The 26,166-nt window shown below is 43.4% G+C and overlaps 1 protein-coding gene across 1 annotated transcript in view; it reads right to left on the reverse strand.

Moving 5' to 3' along the window:
- si:dkeyp-73b11.8 (BPTI/Kunitz domain-containing protein) overlaps window positions 1-26,166 on the reverse strand; it is a 60,354-nt gene that overhangs the window by 18,772 nt on the left and 15,416 nt on the right. Inside the window, exons 2-4 of the mRNA XM_060853660.1 lie at window positions 8,862-9,053; window positions 4,939-5,112; window positions 84-128 (exon numbers count right to left, since the gene is read on the reverse strand). Of these exons, the coding sequence (XP_060709643.1) occupies window positions 84-128; window positions 4,939-5,112; window positions 8,862-9,053 (411 nt within the window). The remainder of the gene's footprint in view (window positions 1-83; window positions 129-4,938; window positions 5,113-8,861; window positions 9,054-26,166) is intronic.

Raw genomic sequence — 26,166 nt, forward strand, 5'->3', positions numbered from 1 at the left:
AAATAGAAGCAACAAACAATGACTGTAATTAAACGCAGAAACAAATGTATACAATTGAGGCTAAGCAGTCATTTCGAACGAACCTTCATCCACTTGCGATTCGTCATCATCTTCAACAGGTGGTCCTCCTGTCAAAAGAGCATCCAAACAGCCAAGTAAAGACACACTCAACAATCTTGCTGCTAACAGTGACTCCAGGTCTGTATATTGAGTAAAGATTAGCTTTGAACCTTGTTTCACAAAACTGTCTTTCTCTAATGTCACCTGCAAATTGGAGGTATACCTGAATGACGTATAAAGGGGTGATTTTGGAGTCTCACACTTTCTGCTTAAATTTCTGCTCCAAGCTAAAATTCCTTGCCCAAGGGCCCAGAAGTGTGTTCCCGCTATTTAATTGCAACCCACTGGGCAGTGTCGACAATTAAAGGAGAATTGCAGAATAGTTATAATGGGAGATTTCAATCACCCAAACACACACTAGGATAGCAGTGCATTAAAGGGCAGAGTAGGGAAAGAGTTCTAGAGTTTGTTAAGAAAACTTTTCATCAGTAGTCTGATTCCTGTTGGAATGCTCTAACATATTATTATTTGGGAACTTGGAGGAAAAGTACATTGTAGTTTCTGTTCTGTGAAGGCCTGACTCTTTCAAAGTTCAGAAATTCAAATTTTGAAGTGTGTGTTAAAAACAGCACTTCCAATAAGTCATGTGAGTATAGCTAAACCTGGGGATATGATTGTATGGTATATGCTGACTTGAGTTTTATCCAGAGAGAGATAGAGAGAGAAAGGAGGGGTGCAGTGACAGAAGTACATTTGCAGGTTTATTCAGAGAGAATAGGCCCTTTCACAGGAACAGCAGTAAGCCATCAAGCTTTCTATGCCATTCAATACAATCGTGGCTGATGGGGCATTTCGTTGGTTTTAACCCACCCATTGGCACATGCCTGCACACCAGTAATCAAAAATCTACCTTAAGCATTCTCAAAGACAGAGCTTCCAAAGTTTTTGATACAGAATTCCAAAGATTCATAGCCAATTGGTTAAAAATGAATGCTCCTCATTCTCCCCCCCAACTAAGTATATAAACCTTATTTGAAATTGTGCTCCTGGTTCTAGACTCCCTACTCGGGAAAAGATGTTACCTGCATCCACCTTGTCTATTCCTTTAAATATTTAATAAGATTCCCTGGGATCACATCTCATCAGTCAAAGCTCTAAGGAATATAGACTCAGTTTGCCTAATCTTCCTTCATAGGAAAGTTCCACAATCCTGGAACAAGTCTGGAAAATTTTGTTGCACTTCCTCCATGGCATTAATATTGAAGGCAGTCTACCCAAACTCTTAGACAATAGAAGCAAAACTTAGCTACTCCTGTACTCAAATCATCTTGCACTAAAGACTCACAGTTCATTAGCCTTCCTAATAACTTGTTGCACCTGACTGGTAATTTCAGTGATAATTGACAAGAACAGAGTTTAGACTAGAGTGGTGCTGGAAAAGCACAGCAGGTCAGGCAGTATCCGAGGAGCAGGAAAATCGACGTTTCGGGCAAAAGCCCTTCATCAGGAATAGAGGCAGGAAGCCTCCAAGATGGAGAGATAAAAGGGGGGGGGGGTAGAACGTAGCATAGAATACAATGGGGGTGGGGATGGAGGTGATAGGTCAGAGAGGAGGGTGGGGGAAGATAGCAAAGAGTACAATGGGTGAATGGGGTTGGGGATGAAGGTGATAGGTCAGAGAGGAGGGTGGGGGAAGGTAGCAAAGAGTACAATGAGTGAATGGGGGGTGGGGATGAAGGTGATAGGTCAGAGAGGAGGGTGGGGGAAGGTAGCAAAGAGTACAATGAGTGAATGGGGGTGGGGATGAAGGTGATAGGTCAGAGAGGAGGTTGGAGTGGATAGGTGGAAAGCAAGATAGGCAGGTAGGACAGGTCACGAGGGTGGTGCTGAGCTGGAAGGCTGGAGCTGGGGTGAGGTGAGGTGAGGAAAGAGAAATGGGGAAACTGGTGAAATCCACATTGATGCCCTGGGGTTGAAATGTTCCAAGGTGGAAGATGAGGCGTTCTTCCTCCAGGCGTCAGGTGGTGAAGGAGTAGCAGTGGAGGAGGCCCAGGGCCTGCATGTCCTCAGCAGAGTGGGAGAGGGAGTTGAAATATTGGGCCACAGGGCAGTGGGATTGATTGGTGTGGGTGTCCCAGAGATGTTCCCTAAAGTGGTCTCCTCTACACTGGGGAGACTGGACGCCTCCTAGCAGAGTGCTTTAGGGAATATCTATATTCTGTCCATTGTTTTTAAAAAAGGTTGAAAAAAGGTTTGATGCTGAGTTATTTTAATACTATAGTCATAGAGTCATAGAGATATACAGCACGGAATGGGAGTTGGGAGGTCATGTTGTGGCTGTACAGGACATTGGTTAGGCCACCTGTTGGAATATTGCATGCAATTCTGGTCTTCCTATTGGAAGTATGTTGTGAAACCTGAAAGGGCTCAGAAAAGATTTACAAGGATGTTGCTAGGGTTGGAGGATTTGAGCTATAGGGAGAGGTTGAATAGGCCGGGGCTATTTTCCCTGGAATGTCGGAGGCTGAGGGGTGAACTTAGAGAGGTTGATAAAATCATGAGGGGCATGGATAGGGTAATAGACAAGGTCTTTTTCCTGGGGTGCGGAGAGTCCAGAATTAGAGGGCATAGGTTTAGGGTGAAAGGGGAAAGATATAAAAGAGACTTAAAGGGCAACCTTTTCACGCAGAAGGTGGTGCGTGAATGGAATGAGCTGCCAGAGGAAGTGGTGGAGGCTGGTACAATTGCAACAGTTAAAAGGTGTCTGGATGGATATATGAATAGGAAGGGTTTGGAGGGATATGGGCCAGGTGCTGGCAGGGGAGACTAGATTGGGGTGGGATATCTACTTCCTTTCATTGTTGAAAAACTTTTATAGCTTTGTAAATACAATGTATGCAAGTGTGTAAATGTAAGGGTTATCTGTGGAGTCTGTAATAAGTGATTTTTAATGATGTTTATAATAATAAGAACTAGCTTTATTGAAGCTTTTTTTCTTCCAAGAGATGAACTGCATTCTTAAATATGCATATATTCCTTTGTTCTATGTAAGCCAGCAATTTATGAATATTGCAATGTCTGGGAACAGGGATGCTCAGTGTTTGCTCAATTCATTAGGTCAAACATTTGCTACATTCAATCTTGCCTATTAAAGGGGGCAGGAATTGTGCAGCTTTCAATAGGTTACTCAGAACAACTCAAGAGTTGTTGTGCTGTCTGTTTTCAGTCACTTCAGAGGGAGACAGTCAGAGAAGAGGGTCTCTTTCTTTGAGCTGCTAATCAGTCAGGTATTAAAGAGGTGGGAAAAGAGGCATCACTCCAAAAATGTGCAGCAGTAGCATGGTCTATGCAATTAAGACTCAGGAAACATTCTGAGTGACAGTAGGTACTGCTAAATGTTGGGGTTAGGATTCTGGAAAAGCCCTGCGTGCTGTAGGTATCAGAGTGACTATGTTGTTAATCATTCAGTGTATTGGAGAGTGAGAGTGAAGGAGGCACAAAGGAACATTTGTTTCTGCAGCTGTAAAACTTTCATACTACAAACCTGGACGCATTAGTAGTATGGTGGCTGTGACAAAGTCGGAATTGAAATCCCTTGTGAAGTTTTAATGAAATCTGATGATCCATAGAGTTGTCAGGGGTGGAGTGATGAGAGTGGTGGGAAATGATGCTGAGAAATCCATTTACCACATTTATAATTTGATGTAACCGTGGGATATTTGACCATAGCTTGTCTCTTATCTATATTTACTTCAGGTTAATGATGGATATTAGAATATGAATTGTCTGGGAGGTAGATTGCATTCCCTTTCTAACTTTGCATAGAGAAATTTATAATTATTTGTTAAAATTATGGAATCTTATGGCTTTATTCCTTTAGTAAGTCCCTAGGATCATTCATTTTGTCTAGTTTTAAATAAGCTCATGGTCCAAGTGAAATAGTAACATAACTTTGGGAATCTGGTCCAGGCTTATATCAAGGGCTAAGGCGCAGAAAGTGGAGGAGTGGCACTAGGTGAATTGCTTCTTCAGGGAGCCAGCACAGACACAATGGGAAGCATGGCCTCCTTCTAGCTGTACCTATTCTCTGATCCCATGATTCCATTTTGTTTTTACCCAAACCTGAAAACAAAAATGCTATGATCAGTAAAAATGACATTGAAGCAAAAAAAAGGACTGGCAATATCCTTCTGGAAAGGATCTGATAAATTAAGTAATTTGGTCTACTTGTGACCCCTGTCTCACACCAATATGCTCGCCTTACCAGTGACACTCCTCATTGTAAGATTGAATAAAATCTCAATATTTACTGCATTTCTATCAGGTCCCCTCCCAAACACCAATCTCACCATTTTAAAGATGGTCCCCCAGCTCACCCTCAGAACTCGTTCTTTCCACAAGAGAGTCATGTATCTTTTCTGGCCTCACAGATTCTTTTTTTCTCAGTGACTGGAATGGAACACAGCTCTCACTGTGTGGGATTAGCCAGCCATTGAGTACATGGTGTTCCATATGATTTATTCCAAACACATCCAACAATAGGATTGACAACACATTGACAGGATTTTTTTGTTGTACCTCAGCAATTTGACTCTCAGTTCCTGTGTCTAACTCTGTCTCTATCTCCCCCATCATTATCTATTCCTCCTGGGCTTCCTTGTTTTGCTTCAACGTGGGTGGGGAATGGATTTGAAAATGCAGCAGCAGCATGAGACTGAGTTTGTGCAGCTGTATGAGGGCGGGCAGAGGGCGACCTCCTCCACATTGTGGGCTGGCTCCATGTCACAGTGGGAATGGGGTACCTGAGTCACAAGTAATGAATTAACCCTTTAAATTTGACTCTAGAATCATGTAGAAAACCCCCTAATGAAACCTTACCCATTTTACTGATACAAAGTGAATTGCATGCATCAAGGCGGAAGAACTTGTTTCCATTTCCTCCACATCCTCCGTACAAAAAGGTTTTGCATTTCTTCTTTGCACTGTCAAAATAATAAAGCAACAAACGTCCTTTACAATCTCCAGGGTCTTTTGGCAGCAAACAAGCCCGGTCTGTTGAAAGATTACAGGAGATAACTCATCAGTAAAACTCTTCGTGATCACACTGGGCTGTATAACATGTTAACTCAGGATGCCCGACTGGAAAGTAACATTGGTTATAGTTGAATGCCAAATAGAGTCACTACTTGTGGAATAGATAGGCTAGTCCCAGCCCAGGACTGACACTTCTGCAGATCAATCCTTGGGTCTGCTTCATTTCTTTTTCTTTCTTTATATCTAGAAGCACTATCACATACAACCAAACATTTTGCTTCCCATTACCAAATCATCGTGACATTTTCTTTGTTTTTAACTACTAACCACTGCCGGTAAATTGTCTCTGCGTAGACAGCTGAATATTTACACGCAAATCCCGTTACTGCCAATGCAGACCAACAGAAGGTGATGGGGAGGAAGGGAGATGGGGACAGGGCTAAATTAAATTGGAGTTGAATAGGAAGATAAATCAATCTAACCCCCATGCTGCCCATGTCAGTCTAAAGGCAGGGAGGCTATTGGTGACACCACATGCTCTCTCTACAAGGACACAAGGGCACAAATGTAGCCCTGGAAGAGGAGCAAGCAGTCAGCAGAAATGACACCCTCATCTGTTTTTTTAAACAACCTGTTCAGAGATGTTATTACAAACATCTGAAACAGGTGGGGCTTCAATCCAGGGCATTTGGCTCAAAGCTAGGGACTACAGGAACCCATGCTTGGGTCTGCTTTAAAGATATTGTCTTACCATCCTGTTCAGAGATATTCTGATACACATCTGACACGTGGGATTTCAACCCATGTCTCTTCCCACTGGGCTACCAAATTGGGTTTGTTTTTCTTTCTTCATTTTCTAATCAACTTGTTATTACACACCTCTGGAATAAGTGGGACCTGAAGCCTTCTGACTTACAAGTAGGGATACTACCACTGTGTTACAAGAACTCTTTTTTTGCCTGCTTCTTTTTATTTATTTAACCCAGGTTTCTAATCAACCTGTTCAAAGATGTTATTAAAAACCTTTGGAGTAGGTGGAACATGAACTTGGATCTCTCAGTTCAGAGGTAGGGACACCACCACTGCACCACAAGAGCTCCTTTGGTCTGCTTTATAAAGGGCTCAGGTGATGAATTCCAGTTTGGTAAGTCATTAACGTTACCAAGGGACTCATTAAGATCCATCAGGAGATTCATTAGTGACTCCCTATGAGCCTTGTAGGGCTTATCACACTCATGGTTATACAAACAAGGAACAAAAGTAGGCCACCCAGCCCATCAAGCCAAATCTGCCTTTCTCACCTGATTAGATTTTAACCTCAACTCTATGTTTCTACAGTCCCTAATAATCTTTCATCCCCTTGGTAATCACTTTTACACTAATTAATCACACATTGTCATCCATGGACAATGACTGAAGTCAGACTGAACTGAAACTCAAAAAAGACAATAATAAATTCACACTTTGCTAGAATTTCTTTACAAATATGTTCAATGGGTTGAAAGTTGAAACTAGACCTTAACTCTCAGCAATCATATAAATGTAATTTCTTCAGATTAATTTCACATAATACAAGTATACATCCCTGTTCTGACACCGTCTTTCAATTACTGTAAGGTTTAGATCTGTTAGAGCATGGATCCTGTAAGTGATTGAGCACAGACAAATAGAGTGGACATAATTTATCTATAAGATATTGTTATACCTGCCATTATACGGTACCCACAACTGCCCTGCATGTTGGGATAGAAATAATCAATAATTCAGGTAGTTGATAAGATGTCAAATGAGTGAGCTGAAACAAAATCGCAAATTTATGCAGAAACTCAGCAGGTCTGGCAGCAATTGTGGAGAGAAAATTGGCTTAATGGTTTGAGTCTGATGATGTTTCTCCTTTTTGCAAGGTTTGTGAAGGTTTGTAGCTCAGGTTGAGGTTTAGGGTGTAGGTTTGCTCGCTGAGCTGTGGGTTTGATATCCAGACGTTTCATTACCTGGCTAGGTAACATCATCAGTAGTGACCTCCAAGTGAAGCGAAGCTGTTGTCTCCTGCTTTCTATTTATATCTTTCTCCTGGATGGGGTTCCTGGGGTTTGTAGTGATGTCATTTCCTGTTGGTTTTCTGAGGGGTTGATAGATGGCATCTCGATCTATGTGTTTGTTTCTGTCTTTTATTCCCTTTTTATTTAAAAATAAGTCTATCTCAGCTTCGAATATACTTAGCAACCCCACCTCAACAGTCCTTTGCGGTAAAGAATTCCACTGATTCACTGTTCTCTGGGAAAAGAAATTCCTCTTCATCAACGTCTTAATAGTGGGACCCCTCATTCTGAGATTATGCCCTCTGGTCCTAGACTCTGTCACAATGGTAAAAAAACATTCTGCATCAACCCCATCAAGTCCCCTAAGATTCTTGTATAATGCCTCTCATTATTTTAAATTCCAATGAGCACAGGCCCAGCCTTCTCAAGCTGTGCTCATATAACAAAATACCTCCACACCCAAGACTAACCTGAGTCTTTCAGGATACTCCATCAGAGCAGATTCCAAGAAGATAGGACACTCAAACAATTTTGAGCTCCAGCTAAAAGATCCTGTATGATAGTTAGAAGAAGGGTGAGATGCTTAAGCTGGGTGAGGTGGTTTGTGTGGGTATGTCAATTGGGATGGGTGAGGTAGTTAGAGTGGGTGAGAAGATTACAGTGGGTGGTTAGGATAGTTGAGGTGAGTGTGATGGTCAGGGTGGGAGGTGGGTAACGTGGTTAGGGTGAGGCGGTTAGGGTGGGTGAGGTTGTTAAAGTGAGTGAAGTGGTTGGTCTGGGTAAGGTGTTTAGGGTGGGTGTGATTAGAATAGGCAAGATTGTTTAAGTAGATTAGGTGCTTAGAATGTGCGAGGTGTTTAAGGTGGATGAGATGGTTAGAGTGGGTGAGATGGTTGATGAGATTAGATTAGATTCTCTACAGTGTGGAAACAGGCCCTCTGGCTCAACCAGTCCACACCGACCCTCTGAAGATTAACCCACTCACACCCATTTCCCTCTGACTAATGCACCTAATCCATCGGTTGGAGTGGGTGAGATGGTTAGGGTGGATGGGGTTGTTAGAGTGGAATAGGTGGTTAGACTGTGTGAGGTGCTTAAAGTGGGTGAGAAAGTTACAGTGGGCAAAGTGGTTAGAGTGGGTGAGGGTGGATGAGATGGTTAGAGTGGGTGGGGTGATTAGAGTGGGTGAGATGGTTAGGATGGATGGGGTTGTTAGAGTGGATTACGTGGTTAGAGTGGGTGAGGTGCTTAAGGTGGGTGAGGTGATTAGAGTGAGTCACGTGGTTAGAGTGGGCAAAGTAGTTAGAGTGGGTGAGGTGATTAGAGTGGGCAAGGTGGTTGAAATGGGTGGTGTGAGGTGGTTAGAGTGGGTGAGATGGTTAGAGTGGATAGGGTTGTTAGAGTGGATTAGGTGGTTAGAGTGGGTGAGGTACTTAAGGTGAGTGAGGTGGTTAGAGTAAGTGATGTGGTTAGAGTGAGTGACATGGTTAGAGTGAGCAAAGTGGTTGGAATGGGAGGTGTGAGGTGGTTAGGTTGGGTGAGATGGTTAGGCTGGGTGAAGTGGTTAGGGTGGGTGAGGTGGTTAAAGTGGGTGAGGTATTTTATCCCTGAGTTTCTATGTGTGGCAAGAGCAAGCAGAAACATACACTGAGTGATTGGACTTGTCTGTGAGTGTGATCCCTCAGACATTATGTACTTGCAGCCATATTGATTTAGTTTATCACCTACCATCATCGGGATAGATGTCATCTGCCAGGCTGGAACAGTTCCTCATGCAATGTTTATCTGTGAAGAAGCGGTTCGCATTTCCTCCAGCTCCTCTATAGGCAAAAATCTTACACCGGTCACTGGTTCGATTGTAATAAAATTTCACAGATGGGTTATTTCCAGCTTGTCCTTCATCCATGGGCAAGTTGCAAGCTGTAATATGGGCAAAAGCAAAGTATTATTACATAGAATTTACAACACAGACAGTCATTTGGCCGAACCAACTCATACATGCACCTCCTCCCACTCTACTTCAAAAAACTCAACTCACATATCACTTTGACAAAGGGTCAGTTAAACTCAAAACCTCAGCTCTTTTCTCTCCTTACAGATACTGCCAGACCTGCTGAGATTTTCCAGCATTTTCCCTTTTGGAAAATATCACTTTTTTGCCTCATGTGCTTCTCTAAACTATTCACTCTCCTTAAGGGTTGCGTGTGCCTATTTGTGAAGCATATGCATTGAAGAGTACATTTGGAAAACTTCTTCATTCCTTCATCTGGAGTTTGCTACACTACTCAAATGCACAACCTGGCTAGCTTATATATATATATATATATATATATATATAATCTATTAATATTCTTTTGTGATGAAATAACAGAAAGGATTGGATTGAATCAAATTGAAAACTGAACAACCCCTCAGTGGCACTGTGCAGGGGATGATCTATTAGACTAAACCCTCCCGCACCATCCCACCACCACTGAGAGCCTCCATGTGCTTCAAGCATGTTGTCCAGGACATATAGATGCAGATGTCACCATAAAAGAGAAGTCGTACACCATTTAGTACATTTTTGTGAAAACAAAAACCAGACTGCACAGAACTGAAAGAAACTGAAACAGCCCATTATGGCAGAGTAATTAATAAAGGGAAGTGGGATTTGAATATAATTTGTGGGAGAAATATTTTGTAACAACCAATAATCAGACACATGCAGGGCAGGTAGGATGTAACCCTGGACTTTCTGAGTGACAGGCAGAGACCGAACCACTGTGCCACAAAAGTAGATACTTGCTGCTCAATCTGTTCAGAGACGTTACTACACACCTCTGAAGCAGGTCGGATTTGAACCCAAGTCTCCTTGGCCTAGGAGAAGCGATGCCATCACTGTGCCACAAGAGGGCTCCCCAGAGATGTTATTAACAATTCACAAATTATTTTGGGCACCTGTTTGACTTGTCACCTTTGTCACCAAGGCATTTGGCATCCTATTAACAGAATTAGATATCAAAAACCTCAAAAGCTGAGGTTGCAGTGACTTTCCCATTCACTCCCTGGATAAAGGTGTTTCTCTCTAGAAAGTCTCAGTATGTGGGCTAGACCATTTAGGATGTGTATCAGGAAATATGCTTTCTCTCAAAAATGGATTGTGGAATCATCTACCAAAGAAGGCTGTGGAGGCCAAGTCACTGAATATATTCAAGAAATAGATAGATATATTTTCAGATATTACAAGCACAAAGATTATGGGGAGAAAGCAGGAAGATGACATTGAGTTAGAGGACCAGCCAATGATCATAATAAATGGCAGAGCGGACTCAAAAGGATGATTGGCATGAACTCCTATTTTAAACGTTTCCATGTTTTTGAGCAGCATCATAATCCGATATCCTAACTGTCGAAATGTTGGATGGATTTATGAGACAGATTGAAAACGGGAGGTACACATAAACCGTTTTGCTGTTAATTGAGTTATGGCTGTTTCATAAGTTCTAAAACCATTCTGTCTGAAGCAATGATCTCCCAGCTGTGTTTACTGAAATATGGAACACTTGTGCACCCAGAAAGCAGCAATACAAAGCCACAGGAAAACTTCAGTGAAAGATTTGCAAAGCCATTCTGGGTCCACATTACCAGTGTCATTCACATGATTACAGTCTCACAATAATTCAGATCAGGTCCCATAAAGAGACCTGTTGTGACCACGCTGTCATTCTTATCTTCACACGGCCCAAACCACATATTATTACCGACCTCTCATCCACTGTTACCAACCTACAACTCATCATTACCATCCCTACATATGTCACCTCAAACACTCACTCACCCATTTCCTACATTCTACCTGAATGAGGTTAACTATTTATAGGCTTCACATCTCATGTCAGTGTTAGGGTGAAGTATCGAACATGCCACTGGAAAAAAATGCAATTGGAGAACACCAGAGCATAGACAATATGACTGGAGAACAACACAACGTAGGTAATGTGATTGGAGAACACACCCGTGAAGAGAATGCAATTTTGAATTATGTTAATGTCATAGTGACCCTGAAATAAGAGATAGAGGGACTGTTGGTTAGATTTGGAGAGGAAATTGGACAAAGCTGATATGAAAGTCAGATGATGGGTTTTATGGGACACGGCAGAATACGATGTGGGGAAGGGGTTGGGGAGGAGAGAAGTTGGCAAAGAGAGACAGAGTGTGGAGGAGGAGGAGAGAGGTTTGTTGGGGGGTGAAGGAGATGGGGTTATTGATGGCAGTTGGGGAGGGAGATTGCAGTGATCAGGATGTGATTTAATGTGGGGTCATGAGAAACGAGGAAGAGTTTCTCCTTTTGTTTCCACATTCTATTCAGTGTGTTGTTTGTGTTGGTGGTCACTGCAATTGAACTTTGTTTTGTTCATTTGTGGGATATGGGCATCACTGGCTGGCCAGCATTCATTGCCCATTCCTCATTGTCATTGAGAAGCTGGGGGTGAGCTGCTTTCTTGAACCACTGCAGTCCACCTGCTGTTGGTTGACTCACAATGACATTAGGGAGGAAATTCCAGTGACAGAGAAGGAATAAGCAGTGGTGATCCTAGCTCCCTCATGGCAAGCTATCCAAAGAGGGAGTCTCAGATTGGCATTACATCTCTAATTGCAAATGTAAAGATTACAGGCTGTGAATCATGATGCATTTGGGCTCTATTTCAGGATCACACTTGTAAATACTGATGAGTCTATTTATATCCAGACCTGAATAAAAATCAGGTGGTGACATTGAAAAAAAATTGTATTTTTGTAAAAACAAATCATTTTAATATAGCCCATATGAACATTGCCCCCTCTGAGGAATCATATGTGTAGCTTTCTCTTGTGAGATTTCTGGACTTTGAACAAATTAAGCAACACGTGGCTGATTTGGAATAGTGATTCTTCACTGTGCACTGTACAAGAAGCACAGAGGTTCTGCAACAGTCGTGTCAGAGAGCAGTCATTCCACATTGTGATCAGCAGGTAAGGCGATTGGAGATACAGCAGATGAGTGGGTGACCATTTGTTAAAAGGAAAAGTGCAGGATGCCAGAGCTCCCTGAAGCTGTCTACCAGCTGTCTAATAGTCATAGGGTCCTACAGCATGGAGACAGGCCCTTTGGCCCAAACTGACCATGCTGACCAAAATGTCCATCTAAGCTAACCCAATTTCCCTGCACTTGGCCCATGTCCTTCTAAACCTTTCTTGTACATGTATTTGTCCGAATGCTTTTTAAATGTGTTAATGCACACATCTCAAACACTTCTGCTGGCACCTCATTCCATATGCGTACCACCCTCTCTGTAAAATAGTTGCCCCTCAGGTTCCCTTTTTCTCCCTATAACTCAGACCATTGAAACGTCCTTGTGAATTTCTTCTGCACTCTTACCAGTTTAATAACATCCTTCCTATAAGTTGACCAAAACCAAACATAATACTCCAAGTGCAGCTTCACCAATGTCCTGTACAACTGCAACATAACTTCCCAACTTCTATACTCAGTGCCCTGACTGATGAAGGCCAGTGTGCCTTCACTGCCCTATCTACCTGTGACTCTACTTTCAGAGAATCGTGCACCTGAACTCCAAGGTCCCTCTGTTCCACTATACTCCTACTATTCAGGTCTGACATTTTAGGTGCCTATATAGTGAGCAACATGGCTGAGTCAGGGTGGATAACTCAAGGGAAAACCACAGTACCATGGTAGCCGAGAAAAACTCTGGGAAAAAAAAGACAGGCTGCAGACAGATTAGAAAATTCGAGGGATAGACAGTCTAATTTATGGCTGAGATTATATGTCCCATATGGTCTGTTTCCGCCGGGTGCAAAGGTATAGGACATAATGGACTGGATAAATATCTGGAAAGGAAGGGTGAATAACCAATGGTATGGTTCATGTGTGAACCAATGACATAAGGAGGGAGAACTTGCAGGATTGGTTTCAAGAGTTGGGAGTACATTAAAACAAAAGACCTCAGGGGTTGTAATCTCAGAAAAATTACCTGTGCCACAGGCTTCACCATTTTGATAAAGTTAGATCAGGGAAATAAATGTGTGACATGAGGGATGGCGTAGAAGACACCGTTTAAGATTTTTGGGACATTGGGATCACTTTAGGAAAAAGAGAATGCTGTTCAGAAGAGATGAAATGCAAGTAATCTCCTAGCTGAGAGAATGTGTTGTGGGGATGGATTTAAATTTGTAAGGCAGGTGGTTGGTTGACTAATGGGTCTAGTTTGGAAGTACCAGTGAAGACAAAAGACAGAAAATAAGGAACAGGGAAAAAGGAGTCAAGGAAGGCTTGAGTGTTGACAGTGAACAAAGAGGTAGATGTTCGCTAATGGGCAAGAAAGTGCTAAAGCCAAGGTTAAATGGTATGTATGTAAATGCAAGGAGTATAGTGAACAAAACTGAGCAACTGGAAGCAGAAATTGCTCTGGGAGTATGACATAGAATCATTGACGAAAACGTATTTAAAGCCAGAACAGGATTGGATAATTAACATTTGGGTTATAAGGCTTTTACTAGAAACAAGTTTGGTTAAAAAGTGAGGAGATGATACACTCTTGGTTAAAAAAAAGGTATGATAGCCCTCGAACAAGATACAGTTCCTGAATTTGAATCTATATGGTTGGAAGTGAGAAATAGGAATGAAGTGGTGACCTTGTTAGGTTTTTATTATAGACCTCCAAATAGTGGGGAGGATATAGAAGAGAGAATTTGTAGGCGGATTATAGAAATCTGCAGGACAAGGGTTGTGGTAGTTGGTGAATTCAATTATCCTTGGGTAGACTGGCAAAAAGGTAGAGTGTGAAGCATGGACGGAGTAAAATTCTTGCAATGTGCGCAGGAGAACTTTGTGAGAGAGTACATTTCCAGTCCTACTGGTAGGGGATTGTGCTGGATCTGGTCCTAGGAAATGAGATAGGTCAAGAATAGAATGTCAGAGTGGGGAAGCATTTGGGGAATAGCATTCATAATATGGCAACGTTCAAAGTTAGTTTGAAAAGGATAAGAAGCAATCAAGAACTAAGATCCAAAACTGGAAAAGGACAGATTTTAGGGGTCTAAAAGTTGAACTGGAACAGGTGATTGGAAATGCATTTTGATGGTTAACATAGTCGATGAAAAATACGACACTTTCAAAAGAGGGATAAATAGGATGCAAGCTACATAGATACCCATGAGAAGTAAAGACAGCATGTCCAAAGCTAGAGCACCCTGGATGAGTAAGGGTATTTAAAAGACAATAATAGAGGAAAAGAAGACACATGATGCATACCAGAATAATAATAGCAATAGAAATCCAAAGGGTAGCTCAAGTGCAGGAGAGAGGCAAAGACTGGAATAAAGAAGGCTAAGAAAGTCATGAGGAAAGGATGGCTAACTGCAGTAAAACAAATTGTTAAATGTTATTCAAACCTAGTAAAAGATTAATGAAGGATATAGCAGGACCCATAAGGAACAAGCAGGGTAAGCTGCTCACTGAAGTAAAGGGTATGGGGCAGAGGTACTAAATGAGTACTTTGGTTCTGCCTTTACCAAATTAAAAAATGGTGACAATGGCCTAGTTGGAAAAGTGGGTGTTGAGCAGTCGAGCAGTACAGTGCCAGATAAAGAAGAGGTTCTAGATTGTTGAGAGAGATATGGGAACAATTTGAAGAGCCGTTGATAGAGTTTTCCTGGATTAATCCTAGGGGACGTGAAAATGTGATGCAGTTGTTTAAGCAGTAGCAAAGAATGACTCAGGACAGGAGATTCTGTCGTGGCAAACAGGACTCCACCCCCTCTCCCCCGAAGGGTATGTTGCCTCCCAGGTGCCAGGGTCGGGACGTCTCTGATCAAGTCTACAAGATTCTGAAGGGGAGGGTGAGTAGCCAGAAGTTGTGGTGCACATTGGAACCAATGACATAGCCAGGAAAAGGAACAAGGATCTAAAAAGTGATTTCAGGGAGTTAGGTTGGAAGCTAAAAAGCAGGACAATCATGATAACCTCATGACTACTACCGGTACCATGTACTAGTGAGATGAGGAACAGGGAGCGAGTGCCGATAAACATGTGATTACAGGGCTGCTGCAGGAGAGAGGGCTACATAGAACATAGAACATATTTGGTCGGCGATGTTGCGCCGACCAAAGCCTACCTAACCTACACTAGCCCAATAACCTCCATATGCTTATCCAATGCCCGCTTAAATGACCATAAAGAGGGAGAGTCCACCACTGCTACTGGCAGGGCATTCCATGAACTCACAACCCGCTGAGTAAAGAGTCTACCCCCAACATCTGTCCTATACCTACCACCCCTTAATTTAAAGCTGTATCCCCTAGTAACAGCTGACTCCATTAGCGGAAAAAGGTTCTCACTGTCAACCCTATTTAAACCCCTAATCATCTTATACACCTCTATCAAATCTCCACAAAACCTTCTTTTCTCCAATGAGAACAGCCCCAAGTGCCTCAGCCTTTCCTCATAAGATCTTCCTACCATGCCAGGCAACATCCTGGTAAACCTCCTCTGCACTCGTTCCTATGCCTCCACGTCCTTCCTATAGTATGGCGACCAAAACTGCACACAATACTCCAGATGAGGCCGCACCAGAGTCTTATACAACTGCAACATGACTTCAGGACTCCGGAACTCAATTCCTCTACCAATAAAGCCCAGTACACCATATGCCTTCTTCACAGCACTATTTATCTGGGTGGCAACTTTCAGAGATCTGTGTACATGGACACCAAGATCCCTCTGCTCATCCACACTACCAAGTAGCCTACCATTAGCCCAGTAATCCATCTTCTTGTTACTCCTACCAAAGTGAATGACTTCACACTTAGCTACATTGAACTCCATTTGCCACCTTTTTGCCCAGCTCTGCAACTTATCTATATCCCGCTGTAACCTGCCACATCCTTCTTCGCTGTCCACAACTCCACCGACTTTCGTGTCATCCGCAAACTTGCTCACCCAGCTTTCAAGCCCCTCCTCTAGGTCATTTATAAAAATGACAAACAGCAATGGTCCCAAAACAGATCCTTGTGGAACACCGCTAGTAACTGCACTCCAAGATGAACCTATACCATCAACTACTACCCTCTGTCTCCTTCCAGCCAGCCAATTCCTAATCCAAACCTCTAATGCACCCTCAATGCCATACCTCCGTAGTTTTTGCATTAGCCTACCATGGGGTACCTTATAGAACGCCTTGCTAAAATCCATATACACCACATCTACTGCTTTACCCTCGTCCACTTCCTTGGTCACCTTCTCAAAGAACTCAATAAGGTTTGTGAGGCACGACCTGCCCTTCACAAAACCATGCTGGCTATCCTTGATCACATTATTCCTATCCAGATGTTCATAAATCCTATCCCTTACAATTTGTCCCTAAGACTTTGCCCACAACAGAAGTGAGACTCACTGGCCTATAGTTACTAGGGTTATCCCTACTTTCCTTCTTGAACAACGGGACCACATTCGCTATCCTCCAGTCTTCTGGCACTATTCCCGTAGACAACGACGACATAAAAATCAAGGCCAATGGCTCCGCTATCTCCTCCCTAGCTTCCCAGAGGATCCTACGATAAATGCCATCAGGCCCAGGGGACTTATCTATTTTCATCCTTTCCAGTATTCCCCAAACCTCTTCCCTACATACCTCAAGGCCATCCATTCTAATCACTTGTGACTCAATATTCACATCAGCAACAGTGTCCTGTTCCTGAGTGAATACTGATGAAAAGTATTGATTTAGTGTCTCTCCAATCTCCTCCGCCTCCACGCACAACTTCCCACTACTATCCTTGACTGGACCGATACCTACCCTAGTCATCCTTTTAGTCCTGACATACCTATAGAAAGCCTTTGGGTTTTCCCTAATCCTACCAACTAAGGACTTTTCATGTCCCCTTCTTGCTGCTCTTAGCTCTCTCTTTAGATTCTTCCTGGCTACCTTATAACTCTCAATCGCCCCAACTGAACCTTCACGCCTCATCTTTACATAGGCCTCCCTCTTCCCTTTCACAAGGGATTCCAATTCCTTATTAAACCACGGCTCCCTCACAAGACCCTTTACTCCCTGCCTGACTGGTACATACTTATCGAGGACACGCATTAGCTGTTCCTTGAACAATGTCCACATATCATTTGTGTTCTTCCCTTGAAGCCTATTTTTCCAATCCACGCATCCCAAGTCATGCCTCACCGCATCATAATTTCCCTGCCCCCAGCTATAACTCTTGCCCTGCAGTGCACACTTATCCCTCTCCATCACTAGAGTAAAAGTCACCGAGTTGTGGTCACTGTCCCCGAAGTGCTCACCTACGTCCAAGTCTAACACCTGGCCTGGTTCATTACCTAGAACCAAATCCAGTATAGCCTCACCTCTTGTTGGCCTGTCCACATATTGTGTCAGGAAACCCTCCTGCACACATTGGACAAACACTGACCCATCTAACAAACTCGAGCTATAGCTTTCCCAGTCAATATCTGGGAAGTTAAAGTCCCCCATAACAACCACCCTGCTACTTTCACTCTTCTCCTGAATCATCCTTGCAATACTTTCCTCTACTTCTCTCAGACTATTAGGAGGCCTGTAGAAAACTCCTAACAGGGTGACCTCACCTTTCCTATTTCTAACCTCAGCCCAAACTACCTCAGATGGCAAGTCTTCCTCCACCGTCCTTTCCACCGCTGTAATACTATCCTTGAGAAGCAATACCACACCTCCCCCTCTTTTACCCCCATCTCTGACCCTGCTAAAACATTTAAATCCTGGAACTTGCAACAGCCATTCCTGTCCCTGTTCTACCCACGTCTCTGTAATGGCCACAACATCGAAGTCCCAGGTACCAACCCACGCTGCAAGTTCACCTACCTTATTTCTGATACTTCTGGCATTGAAGTATACACACTTCAAGCCACCTTCCTGTTTACAGGCACCCTCCTTCGAGATCGATGCCTTGTTCCTAACCTCCCTACACTCAAGGTCCTGTACCCTAAAGCTACAGTCCAGGTTCCCATGCCCCTGCAGAGTTAGTTTAAACCCTCCCAAAGACCATTAGCAAATCTCCCCCCAAGGATACTGGTGCCCCTCAGATTCAGGTGTAGACCATCCTGTTTATAGAGGTCCCACCTTCCCCAGAAAGAACCCCAATTGTCCAGAAACCGTAATCCCTCCCTCCTGCACTATCTCTGTAGCCACGCATTTAACTGTTCTCTCTCCCTATTCCTCGACTCTCTATCACGTGGCACGGGTAACAAACCAGAGACAACAACTCTGTTCGTTCTAGCTCTGAGCTTCCAACCTAGCTCCCTGAAAGCCTGCCTAACATCCTCACCCCTCTTCCTACCTATGTCGTTGGTTCCAACGTGGACCACGATCTGAGGCTGCTCCCCCTCCCCCTTAAGGACCCGGAAAACACGATCAGAGACATCACGTACCCTTGCACCTGGGAGGCAACATACCAATTGTGAGTCTCTGTCGCCCCCGCAAAACTGCCTATCTGTGCCCCTCGCTATTGAGTCCCCAATAACTATCGCTCTACCTTTCTCCACCCTTCCCTTCTGAGCAATGGGGACAGGCTCCGTGCCAGAGGCCTGAACCTCGTTGCTTACCCCTGGTAAATCATCCCTCCCACAAGTATCCAAAACGGTATACTTGTTCTTGAGGGGAATGACCGCAGGGGGTCCCTGCACTGGCTGCTTCCTCCCACTGCCCCTCACTGTCACCCATCTCTCTATAACTTTCAGAGTAACTACTTCCCTAAAGCTCTGATCTATGACCACCTCTGTCTCCTGAATGATCCACAGTTCATCCAATTGCAGCTCCAGTTCCCTAACACGGTCTTGGAGGAGCTGGAGATGGATGCACTTCTTGCAAGTGTAATCAGCAGGGACGCTAATGGCTTCCTTCACCTCATACATGTTGCAAGAGGAACATTGCACTGTCTTCGCTGCCATCCCTCTAAAAGGTAAACTTTAAAAAACTAGATCTAAAGAAACAAACAAGCAAAATGCAGTACTTATCTGCTTACCACAACGGGTCTTATTATTAGGTAGAGGAGGAGGGCGGGTGGGAGGCTCTACCCCTGTAGTGCCTCGGGTTCTTCGCCTGCGCGCTTATATAGGAAAAAAAAACCTTCCCAGGTAAGCTAGCGCGACACCAGCTTCCCGGTCCGCTAGGCACTTAAAAAAAACTTTAAATTTTAGCCGTTAAAAAACAAAAACTGGACTATACCCGCGACTTAAAAAAACACTACCAGACAGCCGTTACCTGCTCCGCTAAGAGAGTGATACGTAGATCATTGGGGTACCTTCTAGGGAAGGTGGGACCTGCATATGAACGACAGGTTGCACTAAAACCAGAGGGGCACCAATGTCCAGGGCGGGAGAATTGTTGGAGCACTTCGGGAAAGTTTAGTGGGGGAAGGGAATCTGAGCTACACATCAGAGGAGAAGGTAGTTGTTGAACAGGCAGAAATAAAGTGCAGAAAGTCTGTCAGGAAGTTGATTGGGGAAAGGGATGGTTAAAATGTGCTTGTTTCCAAGTCGAAGTGGTGTCCTTCCTCATCTGTATGTGAGGATACTACAATTGACCAACTAGCCACAAAAAGACATGACCCTCTCTCAATAGTATCCTCACATACGGATGAGGAAGGACACCACTTCAGCTGGGATTACACATCCATCCTAGGACAAGCCAAACAAAGACATGCACAAGAATTCTTAGAAGCATGGCATTCCAACTGGAACTCATCAACAAACACATCGGGTTAGACCCCATCTACCATCCCCTTGAGAAAAGGAACAGTAAGTGACTTCACCGCAGGAAATGGCATCACCAACCCAAAGAAACCCAAACATATAAATGGAAAGCAGGAATTCTCTGCATTACTTTGCCTGATGCCCACAGAAGATGTTACCTAGTAGGGTAACAAAATGTCTGGAAATGAACCTTCCAGCTCAGCAAGCAAACCTACATCCAAGGGATAGGAACAGACAGTATGGGAAGGTTTTTAATTGGGGGGAGGGAAATTATATTGCCATTAGACAGGAGCTGTGGAGTATAAATTGGGAACAATTGTTCGACAGGAAATATACAACAGAAATGTGGAGGCTGTTTAAGGAACATTTGTTGCAAGTGTTGGACAACTTTGTCCCACTGAGACAGGCAAGGAATGAGAAGGTGAAGGAGTCTTGGATGACAAGTGAAGAGGAGTTTTTTGTCAAGAGGAAGAAGAAAGCTTGCTTAAGGTTGAGGAAGTAAGGATCTGGCACAGCTTCAGAAGATTTCAGAGTAGCTAGGAAAAAAACTAAAAAATGGTTGAGAAGAGCTAGGAGGGAGCCTTGGTGGGAAGGATGAGAGAAAACCCAAAGGTATTCTACACGTAGGTGAGGAAAAAGAGAATGATCAGAAAGAGAATAGAGCTGATCAGGGATACTGGAGGGAACTTTTGCCTGGAGTCTGAAGAGGTAGGGAAGGAAGGAGAAAGTCATACCTCATAAGCCTTATTGCGTTCTTTGAGGATGTGACAAGACAAGGATGTGGTGTTTATGGATTTCAATAAGGCATTTGATCAGGTCCCCCATTGTTGGCTCTTTCAGAAAGTTAGGAGGTATGGGATACAGTAACATTTGATTATCTGGATACAGAATTGGTTGGCTGGCCGAAAGAAGACAGGGAGTGGTAGTGGATGGAAAATATTCTGCCTGGAGGTTGGTGACCAGTCGTGTCCTGCAGGGATCTATTCTTGGGCCTCTGCTCTTTGTAGTTTTGATAAATGACTTGGATGAAGAAGTGGAAGGATTAGTAAGTTTGCCAATGACATAAATTTTGATGGTGTTATGGATAGTGCCGAGGGCAATTGCAGTCTATAACAAGACATTGACAGGATGCAGAGCTGAGCAGAGAAGTGGCAGATGGAGTTTAATTTGGATAAATGCGAAGTGATTCATTTTGGAAGGTTGGATTTGATTGCTAAATGAAAGGTTAAAGACAGGATTCTTGACAGCGTGGAGGAACAGCAGGATCTTGGGGTGCACATACATGGATATGTCAAAGTTGCCATCCAAATTGATAGGGTTGTTAAGAAAACTTTTGATGTGTTGGCTTTCATCAGCGGGGGATTGAGTTTAAGAGCCATGAGGTTTTGGTGCAGCACTAAAAATCCCTGGAATATTATGTCCAGTTCTGGTCACTTCATTATAGGAAAGATGCAGATGCTTTAGAGAGGGTACAGAGGAGATTTACCATGATGCTGCCTGGATTGGAGGGCTGGTCTTGTGAAGAGAGTTTGAGTGAGCTCAGGCTTTTCACGTTGGAGAGAAGAAGGAAGAGAGGTGATTTGATAGTGGTATAAAAGGTAATGAGAGGCATAGTTAGAGTAGGTAGTCAAAGACTGTTCTCCAGGGCAGAAATGGCAGTCACAAGAAGTCATCATTTTAAGGTGATTTGAGGAAGGTCGAGGGGAGATGTTTAGGTAGGTAGGTAGGTTCTTTACGCAGAGACTGGTGGGTGCGTGGAATGCACTGCTAGCGGTGCAAGTAGAGTCAGAGACTTTAGAGACTTTTAAGCGACTGCTAGACAAGCATATAAAGGAAGTAGGAGTATACTTAAGAGGGAAATCAGGAGGGCAAAAAGGGGACATGAGATAGCTTTGACAAATAGAATTATGGGGAATCCAAAGGGTTTTTACAAATACATTAAGGACAAAAGGGTAACTAGGGAGAGAATAGGCCCCCTCAAAGATCAGCAAGGCAGCCTTTCTGTGGAGCTGCAGAAAATGGGGGAGATACTAAATGAGTATTTTGCATCAGTATTCACTGTGGAAAGGATATGGAAGATATAGACTGTAGGGAAGTAGATGGTGACATCTTGAAAAATGTCCATATTATAGAGGAGGAAGTGCTGGATATCTTGAAACGGGTAAAGGTGGATAAATCCTCAGGACCTGATCTAGAACTCTGTGGGAAGCTAGAGAAGTGATGGCTGGTATTCTTGCTGAGATATTTGTATCATTGATAGTCACAGATGAGGTGTCAGAAGACTGGAGGTTGGCAAACGTGGTGCCACTGTTTAAGAAGGATGGTAAGGACAAGCCAGGGAACTATAGACCAGTGAGCCTGATCTCAGTGGTAGGCATGTTGTTGGAGGGAACCCTGAGGGACAGGGTATACATGTATTTGGAAAGGCAAGGACTGATTAGGGATAGTCAACATGACTTTGTGCGTGGGAAATCATGTCTCACAAACTTGATTGATTTTTTTGAAGAAGTAACAAAGAGGGTTGATGAGGGCAGAGCAATAGATATGATCTATATGAACTTCAGTAAGGCGTTCGACAAGGTTCCCCATGGGAGACTGATTAGCAAGGTTAGATCTCATGAAATACAGGGAGAACTAGCCATTTGGATACAGTACTGGCTCAAAGGTAGAAGACAGAGGGTGGTGGTGGAGGGTTGTTTTTTAGACTGCAGGCTTGTGACCAGTGCAGTGCCACAAGAATTGGTGCTGGGTCCTCTACATTTTGTCATTTACATAAATGATTTGGATGCAAGCATAAGAGGTACAGTAAGTAAGTTACAGATGACACCAAAATTGGAGGTGTAGTGGACAGTGAAGAGGGTTACCTCAGATTACAACAGGATCTAGACCAGATGGGCCAATGGGCTGAGAAGTGGCAAATGGAGTTTAATTCAGATAAATGCAAGGTGCTGCATTTTGGGAAAGCAAGTCTTTAGCAGGACTTATACAATTAATGGTAAAGTCCTAGGGAGTGTTGCTGAACAAAGAGACCTTGGAGTGCAGGTTCATAGCTCCTTGAAAGTGGAGTTACAGATAGATAGGATAGTGAAGAAGGCGTTTGGTATGCTTTCCTTTATTGGTTAGAGTATTGAGTACAGGAGTTAGGAGGTCATGTTGCGGCTGTACAGGACATTGGTTAGGCCACTGTCAGAATATTGCGTGCAATTCTGGTTTCCTTCCCATCGGAAAGATGTTGTGAAACTTGAAAGGGTTCAGAAAAGATTTACAAGGATGTTGCCAGGGTTGGAGGATTTGCGCTATAGGGAGAGGCTGTGGCTGTTTTCCCTGGAGCATCAGAGGCTGAGGGGTGACATTAAAGAGGTCTAAAAACCTATGAGGGGCATAGATAGCGTAAATAGGCAAAGTCTTTTCCCTGGGGTCAGAGAGTCCAGAACTAGAGGGCATAGATTTAGGGTGAGAGGGGAAAGATATAAAAGAGACCTAAGGGGCAACGTTTGCACACAGAGGGTGGTACGGGTATGGAATGAGCTGCCAGAGGAAGTGGTGGAGGCTGGTACAATTGCAACATTTAAGAAACATTTGGATGGGTATATGAATAGGAAGGATTTGGAGGGATATGGGCCACGTGCTGCAGGTGGGACTAGAATGGTTTGGGATATCTGGTCGGCATGGACGGGTTGGATTGAAGGGTCTGTTTCCATGCTGTACATCTCTATGACTCTATATGGACAGCAATAAATTGAGGAGTTGTGTCGGTTAGGTTGATCTTAGATTAAGATAAATGCTTGCCACAACATTGTGGGCCAAAGGGCCTGTAATGTGCTGTACTGTTCTATGCTCTATGTAAATCCTGTCTCAGATTTACACATTCTCCAAGTCAGGATGGTGAGTAGCTTGAGTGTGAAGTTGAAGGTGTTGGTGTTCCCATGTATCTGTGCCCTTGTCCTTCCAGATGCAAGTGGTTGTGGGTGTGAAAGGTGCTGCCTTAGGATCTTTGATGAATTTCTGCAGTGCTTCTTGTGGATAAAATACACTGCTGCTACTGAGCATCAGTGGTGGAAGATAGAACATAGAATATAGAACATTACAGTGCAGTACAGGCCCTTCAGCCCATGATGTTGTGCCAACCTGTGGAACCAATCTGGAGCCCATCTAACCTGCACTATTCCATTCTCGTCCATATGCCTATCCAATTACCATTTAAATGCCCTTAAAGTTGGTGAGTCTACTACTGTTGTAGGTAGTACATTCCACGTCCCTACTAATCTCTGAGGAAAGAACTTACTCTGACATCTGTCCTATATCTATCACCCCTCAATTTAAAGCCATGTCCCCTCATGCTAGCCTTCGCCATCCGAGGAAAAAGGCTCTCACTGTCCAACCTATCTAACCCTCTGATTATCATATATGTCTCAATTAAATCACCTCTCATGAAAACAGCCTCAAGTCTCTCAGCCTTTCCCATAAGACCTTTCAGGCAACATCCGAGGAAGACTCCTCTTAATCCTCTTCAAAGCTTCCACACCCATCTAGAATGCGGTGACCAGACCTGCACACAATACTCCAACGTGGCCACACCAGAGTTTTGTACAGCTGTAGCATGATCTCATGGTTCCAAAACAATCCCTCTAACAATAAAAGCTAACACACCATATGTCTTCTTAACAGCCCTCATAACCTGGGTGGCAACTTTCAAGGATATATGTACCGGGACACGGAGATCTCTCTTCTCATCTATACTACCAATACACTATCTTACCATTAGCCCAATATGTTTTATTACTGTTACTCCTTCCAAAGTGAATCACCTCACACTTTTCCTCATTAATTTCCATTTGCCACCTCTCAGCCCAGCTCTGCAGCTAATCTATGTCTCTCTGTAACTTAGAACATAGAGTCATAGAGTCATAGAGATATAGAACATAGAACATAGAACATAGAAGGATACAGCGCAGTACAGGCCCTTCGGCCCTCGATGTTGCGCCGACCGAATCCTACCTAACCTATACTAGCCCAATAACTTCCAAATGCCTATCCAATGCCCGCTTAAATGACCATATACAGCATGGAAACAGACCCTTCATGCTTCACCACTATCCACAACTCTACTGATCTTTGTGTCAACTGCAAATATACTAACCCATTCTTCTATGCCCTTATCCAGTTCATTTATAAAAACGACAAACAACAGTGGCCCCAAACAAATCCTTGCAGTACACCACTCATAACTGACCTCCAGGATGAATATTTCCAATCACCCACCACCCTCTGTCTTCTTTCAGCTAGCCAACTTCTGATCCAAACCGTTAAATCACCTTCAATCCCATGCATCTCTATTTTGTGGAGAATGGTGGGGAACCTTATCAAATGCCTTACTGAAATCTATATACACCATATTAACCACTTTACCCTCATCCACCTATTTGGTCACCATCTCAAAAAACTCAGTAAGGTTTATGAGGCGTGACCTACACTTCACAAAACTGTGTTGACTATCCCTAATCAATGTATTTCTTTTTGGATGATTATAAATCCTATCTCTTATAACTCTTTCCAACAATTTATCCACAACCAAAGTAAGGCTTACTGGTCTATAATTACCGGGGCTGTCTCTATTCCCTTTCTTGAACAAGGGGACAACATTTGCTATCTTCCAGTCTTCTGGCACTACTCCTGTAGACAATGACGACATAAAGATCAAAGCCAAAGGCTCTGCAAACTCCTCCCTGCCTTCCCAGAGAATCTGAGGATAAACCCTATCCGGCCCAGGGGACTTATCTATTTTTACACTTTTCAGAATTGCTAACAACTCTTCCCTATGCACCTCAATCCCATCTAGTCTAGTAGCCTATATCTCAGTGTTCTCTTCGACTACATTGTCTTTTTCCAGTGTGCATACTGACAAAAATTATTCATTTAGCACTTCTCCTATCTCCTCAGACTCAACGCACAATTAGCACTACAATGCTTGATTGACCCTAATCTTACTCCAGTCATTCTTTTATTCCTGATGTACCTATAGAAAGCCTTAGGATTTTCCTTGATCCTATCCACCAATGACTTCTCATGTCCCTTCGTGGCTGCTCTTAGCTCTCTCTTTAGGTCTTTCCTGGCTAACTTGTAACTCTCAAGCACCCTAACTGAGCCTTCATGTTTCATCCTAACATAGGGCTTCTTCTTCTTCCTTTTGACAATGGATTCAAGATTTTGGATTAGTGGTGCTGGAAGAGCACGACAGTTCAGGCAGCATCCAAG

This window comes from Hemiscyllium ocellatum, chromosome 42 (assembly GCF_020745735.1).
Source record: "Hemiscyllium ocellatum isolate sHemOce1 chromosome 42, sHemOce1.pat.X.cur, whole genome shotgun sequence".
Classification (NCBI taxonomy): Eukaryota; Metazoa; Chordata; class Chondrichthyes; order Orectolobiformes; family Hemiscylliidae; genus Hemiscyllium; species Hemiscyllium ocellatum.